General features: G+C 42.1%; 1 protein-coding gene across 2 annotated transcripts; it reads right to left on the bottom strand.

Annotated features, from left to right (window-relative positions):
* Positions 1-10,027: 10,027 nt before the first annotated feature.
* On the bottom strand, positions 10,028-13,860 carry LOC311027868 (neurensin-1-like). 2 transcript variants are annotated; one of them, XM_084032050.1, is made up of 4 exons: positions 13,759-13,860; positions 12,300-12,367; positions 12,036-12,185; positions 10,028-11,070 (listed from the first exon to the last, which is right to left on the bottom strand). In XM_084032050.1, the coding sequence occupies exons 2-4, from the start codon at positions 12,357-12,359 to the stop codon at positions 10,651-10,653; spliced, it is 630 nt and encodes a 209-aa protein (XP_083888176.1). In that variant the 5' UTR covers positions 12,360-12,367; positions 13,759-13,860; the 3' UTR covers positions 10,028-10,650. The 2 variants fall into 2 exon arrangements, with proteins under 2 accessions (XP_083888176.1, XP_083888177.1); XM_084032051.1 differs by having other exon boundaries at positions 12,300-12,364; positions 13,759-13,775.
* Between the last annotated feature and the right edge of the window lie 267 nt (positions 13,861-14,127).

Raw genomic sequence — 14,127 nt, forward strand, 5'->3', positions numbered from 1 at the left:
TATATTGATACATTACATTAAGCAGTGAAAAACTACTACTCTACTTTGTAACAGGGTACATTTTCAGGAGCTTTTCGCACCATGAAACGCTGCTCTGGGTCAATAGGATCCATTCTTGTATTGAAAAATCACTGGAATTGTTGCAAATCCACATTGGTGCTTGTATGAATATGATCCAAATTCAAAGGATCCAGTATTTCGAGGCAGATTTTCATAAGATTTATTCGTCACCACTTGGTGTCTAATGGCTTCAAGAGTCCACACTAGCAGCTCTGTCAGGCTGGACTGGTACAGCAGTGCTTTGAATGCTTTAAATGCTTTAAATGCTAAATGCTAATGCCAGAAGAAGACTGTCATCTAACAACATTGGTAAATAATTTAATCCTGGTCGAGACGCATCTCACTAGAAATTCCTCCATCCACAACTTCAAGGACAGCAACTTTCCTCACAGGAACCTGAAGTCAGCAACCTTTCCTCAGAGCAACAAGCAACCCTCTTTCAAGAAAGTGTGATGACATTAATGTTTCCAAGTGATTTTCTATTTGATGTTGTAACAATCACACTGTTTCTTCTTCCATTAGATTGCCACTATTTTGTTCAGAAAACTACACAATATAATTAAGTTAACTCATTTTAAATCACAATAAATAACAATTAATTGGATAATTGTATCAGCCGGTTCACAATCCATCAGTCACTTCAAGCCAAACAAATCTTCCATTCGCAATAAGTTTCCCTAATTTCCCTTCCCCCCAAGTCCCATAAAGTCCAGCACCAAAGTCCAAAAAGATAAGAAAGTATTCCGAAAAAACACGCAAAAATAGTCCTTTAGCAATGCATTGGACAACAACAAGGAAGGTAAAAAAAATTTCTCACCGGCACGGCAGGCTCAAACAGTATATTCCAAGAGTAGATCCCTTTTCTTCATTAATTAGATCCTTTTTACCTCCAGGTCGAACTGTTAAAGTTTGTCTTCTTTCTGTAACCTTCTCAGGATTTTAGTGGGGCTTTAAGATTCCAGGATTACCCCATTCCCAAACACGCCACCCATCTCATCTCTTCTCCCCAAACATTTCCTGTGTTCACTACTTGCTTCCTGGTACCTGCCCGTAGCTCCTCCCCTTGCCCTCTGAGGTCCCTGCTTAAAATCCCAGTCACCTTTTAGTCATGTCATATACATCAAAAATCCCACAATGGCCTGTATGATAGCTTTTAGACATCAGCAAAATACAAAAACAAACAGGCAACCCAAAACAACATTATTAACCTTGCAAGGATTTTAAACATTTTGTCATTTGGGAACTTTCCTTTACACATTTTGTATAATTAAATAACACTTATACTGCTGTTTTTATTAATGTTGAATTCACAAATCCTTCAACTGTTTGTACTCATGCTAATAGGTATTAATTATTGGCATTTGAGTACAAACCCCTTTATATTGAGACTGAGTCAAGTTTCAGTTATATTTTTCCTTTTTAAAGGATGATGCCCCGTTATTATTGATGATATTAGTAATCCTATTAATATCAATAATTTTCTTGATGTTAATAATTATCAATATATAACCAGGTCTGCTCCTGCCCCAACACAAGTTTAATTGTAGTCCATCAAATAGCTGCTGCAGTAAAGTAGTTACTCAAAACTATGAACCTCATGGTGGTGCTCCAGAGCAAGTCAGGAGTTTACCCAAATCATTATTTTAGATTCTTCTGGGCATCACAGATATACACACGTCACATTTCATGGCAAACTATTCAATAGTTATTTAGATATTGAAGTCTGGACCAACAGAAAAATCTAATTAACGACACATTTTTAACATTTCATATTCAAAACAAACAAAACAGAAGCATGATTCGGGTTTAACCTCATACAACAACAGAACTTAGGTTGCTAACCAATGTTGGGGTAGTAGCAGGAGCATATTTGGTTATCAACAGATAATTATCAATGTCAATATGATAATCGATATTAGTAATTATATTTAATATATTATAATGATATAATCATAAATATACGGGGCACCACCCTGGGATCAGGGAAAAGATAACCTAAAACTGTATTCAGTCTCAATATAAATACTCACATGCCAATCATCGTGATCATTGGCATAGAAGTATAAAAACAATCGAACAATTGAAAAGGCATGAAATTCGAGCACTAGCCTTCACAACCTGCTGTTATCCAGTGACATATACACAACAAGCACAAGAGACCGCTAGTTATAATATAATAAGATTTATTAAAATCAGTAATAATGATCACGATCAATAACACAGCAATCAACAAAGCCTTATTACCTAACTACCTAACACACAAAGCTAAGCTAAACAAAGGAAGAGACACACGTGGAGTGTGTGTGTGTGTGTGCGCGTGTGGAGAGAGAGAAAGGGAGAGAGAGAGAGAGATGGCCGGGTACAGCCACCAGATGGAGCTATTTCCTTAGCGTCCGGAGACGGAAACAGCTGGCGGAGGATACATGTGGGGGCGGTGTATGTGTGTGCACATGTGTGTTAGCCAGAACAAAGAGAGAGGGAATGCACGTGTAATCCACAAGGGATCAGTAAGCTATTACCATCACACGGTAGCTCGTGAATGACCTGGCGTTCGTTTGGTGGGACCCCGGTCCTTTAACTGATGGTAGATCACTTACTGTGTCCGAGGTTGGACACACACTGTTACCGAAATGAAACCCAGCGGCGTGGGTACACAATCAGCATTCGAATACAACAACACATAAAACAACGGAATCGGCGGTCCGTGATCAAAACTTAAAACACGTTAACAAGAATTACAAACATATCCTACACTATCAAACTTCTATCTCTGCCCAGACAAATAGCCTCTTACTTTGTCGATGTGCGTAAGTCTGTCTTGTGCGGCCGCGGTGCTTCTTGACACGCCGGCGGAGACCTCCGCGGCAGCGGGGGACGCGACGAGTCGGTTGAGTCCAGACGAGAGTGGGGCGTTGCAGTTATCCTTCCGCGTTGCAGTTATTGTCTTCCGCGGGCAACAATAGAATCGCACGGCTTGGTGATTTAGTCAGCTGACTTCAGACAGGAGCGGGGCGCAGAGGTTATCCTTCCTGCTGGTCGCTAAAATAAAGGAACCGTTCGTTCCTCTTCTGCAGGCAAACAAAGAATCGCGCGGTTGCGGCGATCTCCTCAGGATCCAAAAAAATGAGTTAAAGAAAAGGGGCGAGTCGCGGAAAACGGGAAAAAACAGTCTGTCGCTCGTTCAGCGAGTTTGGGAAAAAGACTGTGGCCTAAGACAAAGGAAACGCTGCAGACGTTAAAAGTTTGCCTCCTGTTGCAGCGGTGGCGCCGGGTTTTATACCTCACGGCTGCTCCCGTGGTTGTCAGCCAATAGGGCACCAGTTGTGTGACGTTGCACTTCGCACCTCGTGAGAAGTGAAACCAAAATGTTGGTTGTAGTTTTCATCCCCTTTGTCCCTTTGTCCTGACCACATGTGAAGGCTTTTGGTCTCTGTGTAGGCTGCATTGTGTAGTCTCAATGGTGAGGTCCCTACACTAATCAGCAGTAATTCACTGTAAATTAAGTTAAGTTTGTTTCATTGCAGGTGTCATGAGGATCAGCCTTAATGTTTATTTACTGAATAAGTCATTTTATAGTTAGACATGTTCAACTTAATTCCTATGGAATGAGCTTCAGTGTCTGATTGGAAGATATGCCAGTTGTAAATATCGTCTTTGCATGTTTTTCTTTTCCCTGTGGAAGGATGTGCTCGTGTAATGAGACTTTTGGCTGATGAAAGGTGGTGTCTGCCCACCGCATCTCGTTTCATCTCTGCAGCCTCTAATGTCAGCTGCGGAGAAGTTGATTGGTTGTGGGATGTGAAGAACCTCATATTGGATGTATGGAGAGTGCATCTGACAGCTGATATGGCCCCAAGTGTACTGAACACTAGAGTGCACAACTGGAAGGACTCATATAGTTCAAATTAAACTGGATACAAGCATTCAGCAACTGATATGAGTTTCTCCATATCGCCGTGTCAACTTCCTGCACACATACATGTGGCCTGCATTTTTTTCATGCTGATGGACTCTACACTGCGCTGCTCGGATAAGAGTTCTGCCATTGCGAATGCTTAGATTGAGTTGTGCTAGTGGAGGAAAATAGCATCTCTTCATGTCGTGATGTGTGAGACATCAGTATGGTCAACCATAACCACTAGAATTTTGATGACTTCATTGGCAATGTGATTGCCTGCTGTTGCTTCACTTGTAATGGAGCTATGTGCATGGTTGGCTTTTTCTTCTTTTTTTTAAAAAAAGGGAAATGCTAATTTCAGCCTGAAGGTATGTAATGACAAATGGGAGTGAGAGTGAGAATGCCTCTCTTCTCTTATGGCATATTTCTCTAGGACATGACACATATTCCCTGTCCGGGTGTTATGTTCTTCACAATGGTCCCACGTGCCCAACATTGGCTCTTGGAGATTTATTTTTTCCAAACATCTTAATGATATTCAATGAAATTTCAATTTTCTTTTGTGTTTGTCACACTTAATGTTAAATGGTTTAAGACTATTTAAATTAGACCAAATGTGGATGGTTAGTCCCTGGCTGCACCCCAAATGAATCCAAGCTGCACACGATTTTGATGAAAGCACAGAGAGCTACACACATGAGTAGATACAGATCACGGAGATATCACAGATTCCTAAATGCACAAGGCAACAGATGTCATTGTGATTATGGTAATATGATACCAGCAGAGGGCGAGGAGGCAGAAGGTTGGAGATAGCAGAGAGGGTGAAACAGCGGTGAGTAGCAGGTCCTACCTGCCAGTGGAAACAGAAACATCAGCGACTTGTCAGAATGCGATTGCAGATTCTCAGAAGGTGCCCGAGTTGATTTTGTGCCCCATTTGGTGTTGCATGGTCACAGGGAATTCCCACAATACAATCTAATGTGCAATTTCTACAGGCGTGTGTGAGGAGTGAGCACGGAGAGTTGTGATTGGTTGTTTAGCGCTAATTAGCAAGTCACAAAAATGTTCTCAAGCTAAAACGGTGAGATGTTAGCATAGTCATTATGAGCATGTTAGCATACTGACATTAGAATGTTAGCTCGTATCAACGCATTGCCTTTCATTAGCCTTGCACAGCTGCTAGCTTGGCTGTCTCAGTCTTGTGTTACGTTTTAGCAGCATCTCTGTGTAAGACAGCAGACATGTTTTTAGCTTTAAAGTGTTACTCCGTAAGATTTGAGATCATTGCTTCTAGCGGCCTCTGTGGCGTTGATGGAACTGCAGGGCCTCTGGGACTGATCTCCCTCACCAACAGTGTGACTGTCTCTCATCTGTGTGATGCCTTCAAATGCTCCACACTGAAAGGAGGTCCATGGTTTCCCCTCGTTGGCGTCACTTTGCTTCTTGATGACTTTCTTCTTCACTTCCATTAGTTTGTTGTCTCTTTTTCTTGGACTGGAAGTTGAATGGTCTTCTTTCTCTGCCTGTTGATCCCCCATTGTGAGTCAGCAGTAATGAAATGTACCTGGTCACACTTTAGACTAGAGGGAGCCTGACTCAGCAGTTGGAAGTTACTGATTTCCCATTCCAAGTAAACGCAGCATACTTCTATGAGGAGCTCCACCTGCAGACCAACCGCTGCTGACTGACGAAAAAAGATCAAACTCATTTAGAGTTTAGCTGGAATGTGGCCACAGACAGGAGATCTTATTTCTGGACAAAGCAGCAACAAGCACTTTCATTAGTGGTCACATGATCAACCACCATTGTTTTAACTCACTCTTTGATAGATAGGAACTTAACACAATGAAATAGATGATAATGTTACGGACTGCCACTTTAAAAGCAAAATATGTATGAAGTAGAAGAGCTGTTATTTTTTCTTCAGGAATAAAGCCTAATTTCATTTGACTCTTTTTACTTTGTGATTCTACCTGTTTTGTTTTTTTTCATGACACCCAACTCAATGGAGGTTTTGCTTTAAATATGTCAAAATGGAGTCATATCATCTGCATTGCCATCTGTGGGAATATGGAAAATGCAACACCAAACAACAAATTAAGCCAACACAGCTGTTATTTACACAGTGTTAAGCTTTTGTTTTCCTTAAAAATCTCTTGGCTACACATTTTGGCTCTATGACCTTACTGAAGTTAAATGCACAGAAGCTATTCTGGCTCCTATCGTCATGTTTATTGATGTTTTTATGCTTCATGTTGCATAATGGTCATGGTTCTGTCTTGTATCTCCGTCAAGTTTTCCTGGTTAAATAATGATGAATTGAAAAACTGAAAAAATGTTTTCTCCAGATGGCTGCCAACAGAGCCACTTTTGTCCAAAGAATCCCCGACCCCTCACACTGGCTGGGAAACATTCCAGCTTCCTATCTGCTCAACAGCAGAGGAGATGTTACGGTTTCATATCAGTGCAGCAGACTCCCAAGCATGCAGAGATACAGCACCCACACACACATGCACACATGCACACACACACACACACACACACACACACACACACACACACACACACACATACACACACACACACACACACACACACACACACACACACACACACACACACACACACACACACACACACACACACACACACACACGCTGGGATGGATGGGTCTGCCAATCAGACTGCAGCCCAATCCTCGGCTGTGTGCTTCTCTCCCACAACAGTGTGACTCACACTCCAAGCTCTGCAGTCAGCGGAGCGTGTCAGCCTCCATCTTCACAGGACGCGCCGCCACCACTTTCACTTCTCTATCTCATTATGCACTTACATACAGTCGCTAATAAACCCAGGACGCTCCAATCAGCCGTGCAAACGTGCACTCAAAGTGTGCAAGAAGCAAGTTGACATCACAGAGGGAAAATAGTCCCCGTGATGGCACTGACGCTCACATGCAGGCATGCTGGGTTTATGATTTTGCCACAGGAAGAAAGAATTGTTTAGCTTTAAAAAAAATTCCATATTTAAATATCAAATCTGCACTCATTCAGTATATCCAAAAAAGCATATTAAAAGTTGTGTCACGTCATCAGGCCTATAGCTGCTGCAAAATAAATCTGATTGTGACCGAGAGTAAGTGTGTGTACGGTCGTGCTGTCTCCATGAACATTAGGTGTCCCTCCATTTGGTGTACGACGGAGACGAGATGAGTCACACTCGCAGCTGCGACTCATCTCCCCAAGTAACACAATGTTCTCATTGAGACATAAATACAGCACCCAAACACACACACACACACACACACACACCAGATCTCACTGGTAGATTATACATTTTGCACTTTTGCAAACTCCTTAAGTGAGACTACACATGCTGCTCTTGTCGTCTTTTGTTGCATAATATTTAAGTGATTAAAAATGTAAAGCTCTAAAATGTCAACGTTTCAGGATTTGAAGAACCTTGGTGTTACATAGCGGAGCTTTTATATTTATTTCATTAAAGTTATACATTTAGCTCCTTTTACTCGGCAAAGAAAAAAGATTAAAAAACAAAAATGTTGACTCCAGCTCCACATTCTAGTTTTTTTAGGAGCTTTCAATTGCATCTGAATTTTCATAATTTTCACTTGCTCAGTTGTCACAAGGATAGCCCATGATTATTACATGAGTAACATATATGATATCAATATCTACTATATGGATTGACACAGGATAAGGGACTGACATTCATATTGACAATAAACCCTCGTGGCTTTGGCAACCCTCTCATTTTAGTGTCACCAGCAGGTTCCCATTTGTGGTTTTGAACAAAATGTCCCAACACCGATTGCATGTTAGTATGCTGGGTTTTAACATTTAGGTCAAAGGACTGTTGCTGAGTTAAAGGTACATTATACTACATATTATTATTAGTTTTTTTATCAAAAGAAGGCACACAAAAAAATACCTCTGGCCACAAGTCTAGTTCTCTTTAAAGTTTGTTTTTGTCTGGAAATATCTGAGCTGTTAGATGTTCTTTCATTCATCTCATCCTATGCTTATCACCCTTACTTTTTGACATGATGTCTGCTCATACCACACATGTTTTGTAGCTTGCTCCAGCTTGATGAAAACCACCTTGTTTATCAGTGTAGTGCTTGTGAAATCATGCTAATCCATTTACTTGAGATTAGCAGACTCAACACCCCCCAAATTGCTATATACGGTGTACCTGGTCTGGTTCACTTGTGTTGACGATAAAGTCTCACAGATGTGAGGAGAAGAAGAGGCTGGGATCTCGTGGGCTATGGATGAAAAGATCACAGTATAGTTAATCTAAAAATGTAATCTCCTAAAACACAGTAGAGACTCTGGACAACGTGTTTTTTATTCTTCTCTTTCGGTTTAGTCGGGTGACAAACCCTTTGTCACCGCACCTAAACTAAATTCAACGAAATTCAGTCCGCGCTTTCCGCATCGGGGAAATCAAAGGGCAGCGACAGCGTACAGCAACATTTGTTACCTTAGCAAACGGTTACTTTGTTTGCGTTAGTATCAATCTGTGTGCGTTTTGCATTTTGTTGCCTTTTTTTGACAGTGATGTATGCCTGTGCTGTGTGCCATGCAATGCTAGTATGCTGTCCTGTTACAGAGGCGTTTCAATAAAATACAATCAATTTTGTAGCATTTCAAATGAAGCCTATTTTTATGGATTTCTGGCAAACTACCCCCCACTACAGCACCCCCAACCAAAACTCACTTCCCACGGCCCTGGGAACATGGACCGTCATTGTTAAAAAGACAGTCTGTCTATCATCACAAAGTGAAAGTAAATGTCTGTGAAAACTTCAAGCATAGTATATTGTTAAAAACCCTGTAGAATATGCCATATAAAAGTCATAATAATTGAAACCATAGAATCGTACCCCATAAACAATTCATCGTATACCATGTCAAAATGTCGTAGTATAGAGAACTTTGCCAATATCTGGTCAACCAAATCAAGCTGCTACATGCAACCATTTCAAGAAACATTTGTTTGAGCATAAACATAAAAAAGTTGCTTCCAGTGTAGGGTTCATAAACTTACCAGATTCAGAACATATTTGTTAAATGGTGCCAAACACTGAGAAAGCCGAACACGTGGGGTTTGCAGATTACAAGTTTATTATTTGTGCCATTTGTTTTGCACCAGTGACACTTGATGAATATGGCAGATGTGGAATAACATGAGCATCATCAATAATAGAAACAATAACACATCAATAATAACATCCAGTGAAATCAGTAGAGTTAATCAATTAGGATAATCTGTTTTTTACATTTCCTAACTCCTCTCTGTTATCGGCTCATTGGACTAAACTGGAGGACCTCATCAAACAGGTTGCCTCTAAGGTGCCAGTGCAAATTCCTCTCAACTCCCACACCTGCCGCTTCATCACTTTGTATGCCTGTGAACAAAAGAATCTGATTGGTTTAAAATAAAGAGAGGGCAAGTGCCGGGCCAATCAGAAAAATAGTCTTTGTTCGGCGTTGTAAATGGAGCACTTTCAGTGCACACATTCAGTCAATTATGGAGCCAGATTACAGTGGGGAGAAAAGAGGTGATATTGTCAATGGAGCGTGTGTGTGTGTGTGTGTGTGTGTGTGTGTGTGTGTGTGGGAGAGAACGGGTGAGTGCAAGTGTATGTGACTGTACATGTTGAAAACCAGCAGGCTGAACATTCATGGAGATATGTGGAAATGTGGCTACAGAATGGTTAATGTATCATTTCATTCTTCAACTATGTAAATGAACAAGGTGGTGATATTACATGGATCACATAGAACTGCTATTATTTTATTTTAAAAATACAACATAAATATATAGACAAACAATATTATGTGAATAAAAACATCAAGACATAATTTTCCACCAGACATTAGGATTGTGCTCTATTTTGAGGGTTAGGTCTGTTTTCAAAATCTAACAGTGGAGCACTGCACAAAGGCAGTCGCAGTATACAACAACTCCATCCCAGCCTGTAATAATAATAATAATAATAATAATAATAATAATAATAATAATAATAATAATAAAGGTGTTGAAGAGAGCCACAACACATCTGGTTGGAGTCTGGGGGCCTCATTTATACACTTTAATACAGATTTATTAAAAAAAGTGATTCATATTAAGTAGTGGTTTTTAACCCAGGTATATGTTTAAAGTAGGCCCATCAGCCTGTAGAGCTGGCACACTAATAACCAATCAGCCAGAGTCGCTCCTCTCTGTTTTCTCTCAACTCTTCTGTTTGCTCCCTCCTGGCATTTTTCTCCACTGCGCAGTAAAAAGTCAAAGTTATTGAAGAGGGAAAATAAAGCTACCCAAGGTAACCAGCTTGCGAAGGGTCAGTTAGCTCGGTCGCTTATGGCACAATAAATCCACAGTTGCCAGTTCTCACTCCAACAAGACAGTTAAATGAAAGCTATTAAGCTACAATCAGAGCTTCCCATCCCCTAAACTGAACACACAACATTTGCACATATTCATTCAGCCTCCTCTGATAGTAGATTCCATTGGAATTAATAGATGTAAATTCTGGTGTCCAGACCTTTATGTCTATAATAACCAGGTCACAAAACAACATGTGCACGCTAAAATGACACTTGGTGCCTTCAACTACAGTAATAAGAGCAGGTAAATGAGGCCCCGGGACGAGAACACCAGCTGGCTCAGCGAGGATCTTTTTTGAATGAGGTGGACCACACATTTTCTGCTTTCGGAGGTGTGACCAGTATCTTCCCCTCCTCTACACCTGGCGGCTTAGTGACCACATCCCTAAATCCCCTCCCCTTTGAACCCGCCTCTCCTCTCCGTCCCCCCTCCCCCAGTCCGTGGAACAGCCTCTCTTTCAAGTTGGCCCTGGGGAGGATCATAACGACCCCCATCGCCGCCAGGGCCGAGCCGAGACAGGAGAGCACAACCCCAGCCGCGGTGCTGAGGTGCAGCCCCCAGTTGAAGCTGACGGCTTGGCTGTCCACGAAAAACAGTTCCCCCTCGCCGAACGACTCGATCTTAAGCGGAGTGGAATAACGGACGGACAGGACGACAACGCCTGCAGTCAGGATGAGGAGACCCAGCGCCAAGTACACCTGGAGACAGAGACAGGAAGGAGGAATGCAGCCCTGGACCGTTTTCTTTTCTATTGTTGCCTCTATTAGCTCAACGCTCAACCTCACCTTTACAAATACCACCACACCACTGCTGGCACTTCATCATGCAGAGACAGTTTAAAGTGCACTGTATGCACAATATCACAATATTACATGAATATATGAGAGCAACTACACGACTACTTAGTTGCTCTGATATACTCATGGGGGAGGGGGGGGGGGGGGGTGGCTGACAGTGAGGAGGGCAGAGCATGGTAAATTGGCAGTCTAAGCTTGGAGAATAATATGGGACACTTCTAAATTAGTTGGAATAAAAAAATTACACCTTTTCCATATCTAGATCTTCATGTATTTTTAAAAAAGTGGACTTCAAAAATCCTTTACAATCACAGTGAGCCACACTGCCACCAATCAAATGCATTGATTGATGCAGTTACAGTCAGTGGTAGTAACACCATTATATTATATACAGCACCAGGGAGTGAGCATAAAGATTAACTTAAAGAGATGTAAACAAATAGACTTCATGTGTAAGGTTTTATGGGACATATCCTACTATGTTTGAACAGTTTCCTACCAAAGAAGATTCATTCACTTTCTATAAAAATAATAAAAAAGAGGGTACCACACCCTCTCTCTCTCCAGGGAATTGAAATGTATCAAAGAAAATGTGAAAAGTAACATGCAACACTTCACTGTATGAATGTATGATTTCTCATGGGACGTAACAGATCCAATGGTGGATTTAACCTTTATGTGTTACATCACATTTATTTCTGTGCCGTGTCACAGAGGGACTGATTAAGGGAAATACACAATATGTTTCACTATCAAACAATGCAAAGAAATTCCAAAGAGGCTGAGTCATGAAAACACAGAGACACTATGAGGGTTTTAAGCTCCATGAACAAAGACTATATGACGGTGAGTAAACGGATTGATACCTTCCAGACTGCTGAGTTCCACCTCGGGGTTGACCTCTGACTCTGGACGAACCCCCGATCCTCCGGGTCTCTCTCCCACACGGAGGACGAGCACTCATAGAAGTGGTGCAGGTAGGAGCGAACGCCGAACTGAAGACAGCTAGAAGCTGCCTGGAAGGAGAGGGACCGATGCATCACACGTACACTGCACGTCTGCAGAACGCTGATCTCTTTATGCTTAAATCAAGTGGGACTCCATCGTCACCCACATGAAACTGAGCTCACCTCGCTCCCGGTGGATTCTCCTCCCGAGCCTGAGACACAGGCCTCAGAGCACAGCGCCATGGCACCTGCTACACCGAAGACACCAACGACACAGATGCACGGTGTGAGTACACATTCAGCCCTGAGCACATCGATGTCTGCACGTCAGCCGTTGGAACACAAACACTGTTTATCTGCTGAGTATGGATTCTCCTGAATAGAAGCCTCCATCCCTTCAGAGTGTGGTGATAAATCTGGGGCCTGTGTCGTCAGGTTGCCCGTAGTTATTGTTGCTGCGTGGGAACTGTTGACGGCTAGCGAGGTGGCTCTAATACCACCCATGGATGAGTCACGCAGCAGGCAAACTCTGCTCTATATGGCCTGCTCTCCTCCTCCATGTAAATTAAGAGCATATGAACAAAACACATACAAATAAGGTGAGAACGTAGACTTTTTTCTGTCCATGCGTGAATAAGCTCTCAATGACCTGTTGCAGTTTGTGCTTTTGACTTCTTGAGTCCACTTTGACTTGAAGAGCAACACAAATACATTTCCCTTCATAGGATTTCACATTTAAAACTATTCCTTCATAACATGCAATTCATTTTCAATGATTATAGCAGAGGTTGTCTGGTTTGAGATCAGCCCTCATGATACAGCAGTAACTAGTTGTGGCTCCAGTTCAACCAAAGAGATACTTTGCTTTACTTTCATGAAATAACAGCTTGAGCCCCAAAGAGGCAAACTTGTATAATAATTCACAAAGAAGAAATTTGTCTATGCAGGTAACCATTTCATGAAATGTATTTGTAACCCTTTAGATTTGGCCCATAGAACCATTCCACTAAACCCAACTCAATCTAAAAGTTTGAACTAGCAGCACCTCTGTACAACACTAGAACAATCTGACACTAAACTTTCTGCCCACATCTAAGTGCTAATACTTGCTGCATGGTTCTAAATGCAGGCCTTTTACTGCTAATGGAGTAGTTCTACACCACATCTAATTGTTTCTTTCACACTTACATTATGTGAAGACTGGTGACTGACTATCAATAGTAAAGTCATTCATCTATGTATTTGTTTTTCAAACGGCCTATTCAGTATTATAGTGTTCCAGCATCATGTCCTGTTAACAGATGGGTCGCTGTCCGTGGTGCTGAAGAGGCAAACTTGTTACCGTTCCTCATTTTGCTTATGGGAACCACAAACAGGTCCCACACTATATATACACGAGTTCACACGAATAGCCTTCTGACGAGACAAGACGTGTCGCGTTATGATCGCATTCTTTGACAACAGGCAGCATCAATCTATCATTTCAACGGACAGACAGACGGACACGCTGAACGCCTGTGAGTCATCGCGGCCATGCAGCCGAGCCGACGGCGCTCCTCTCCATCACGCTACCTTGCTCCCACTCTTTCAATGCGCCTCTCCGCGCTCGGAGCCTCGAGTCCTACAGCGGAGGCAGTCTTACCCCCTTGCCGGAGTGGTCGCTCTGCTCAGCGGGGAGCGCTGTCCCCAATCCAGCGCTGTCGGACCGCCGGATCTCCAACGCTGCCGCTGATGGTGGATCAGCTGAACGTTGACACTGAGCATGCGTGCAGATGGGGGTGTAAACAAAACATTATATATGACAAATGTCTGTTAAGCCGTATCGTTATGAGTGTTTCCTCCACAGTTAGTTTAGAGAAGTCCTAATGAGCGAGTGAGCCAGAACTTTCACATAACACAAAAAGCAGTCTATATGCCCCAGGAGATTAAAGCATGAGCCACCAAACTCACCATGCAGTCACTACGCCTAAAGGAATATTCAGCGGAATTATACAAAATGTGCCTCTATGTT

This window comes from Eutrigla gurnardus (assembly GCF_963514095.1).
Source record: "Eutrigla gurnardus genome assembly, chromosome: 17".
Taxonomy (NCBI): domain Eukaryota; kingdom Metazoa; phylum Chordata; class Actinopteri; order Perciformes; family Triglidae; genus Eutrigla; species Eutrigla gurnardus.

What these genes read in the sequence shown, in the direction of transcription:
- LOC311027868 (XM_084032050.1), bottom strand. Translation starts at nt 12,359, where the DNA reads ATGGCGCTGTGCTCTGAGGCCTGTGTCTCAGGCTCGGGAGGAGAATCC. An exon ending in GAGAATCCACCGGGAGCGAG is followed by an intron (nt 12,186 to 12,299) that starts GTGAGCTCAGTT and finishes CTCTCCTTCCAG; the next exon opens with GCAGCTTCTAGCTGTCTTCA. An exon ending in GGAACTCAGCAGTCTGGAAG is followed by an intron (nt 11,071 to 12,035) that starts GTATCAATCCGT and finishes CTCTGTCTCCAG; the next exon opens with GTGTACTTGGCGCTGGGTCT.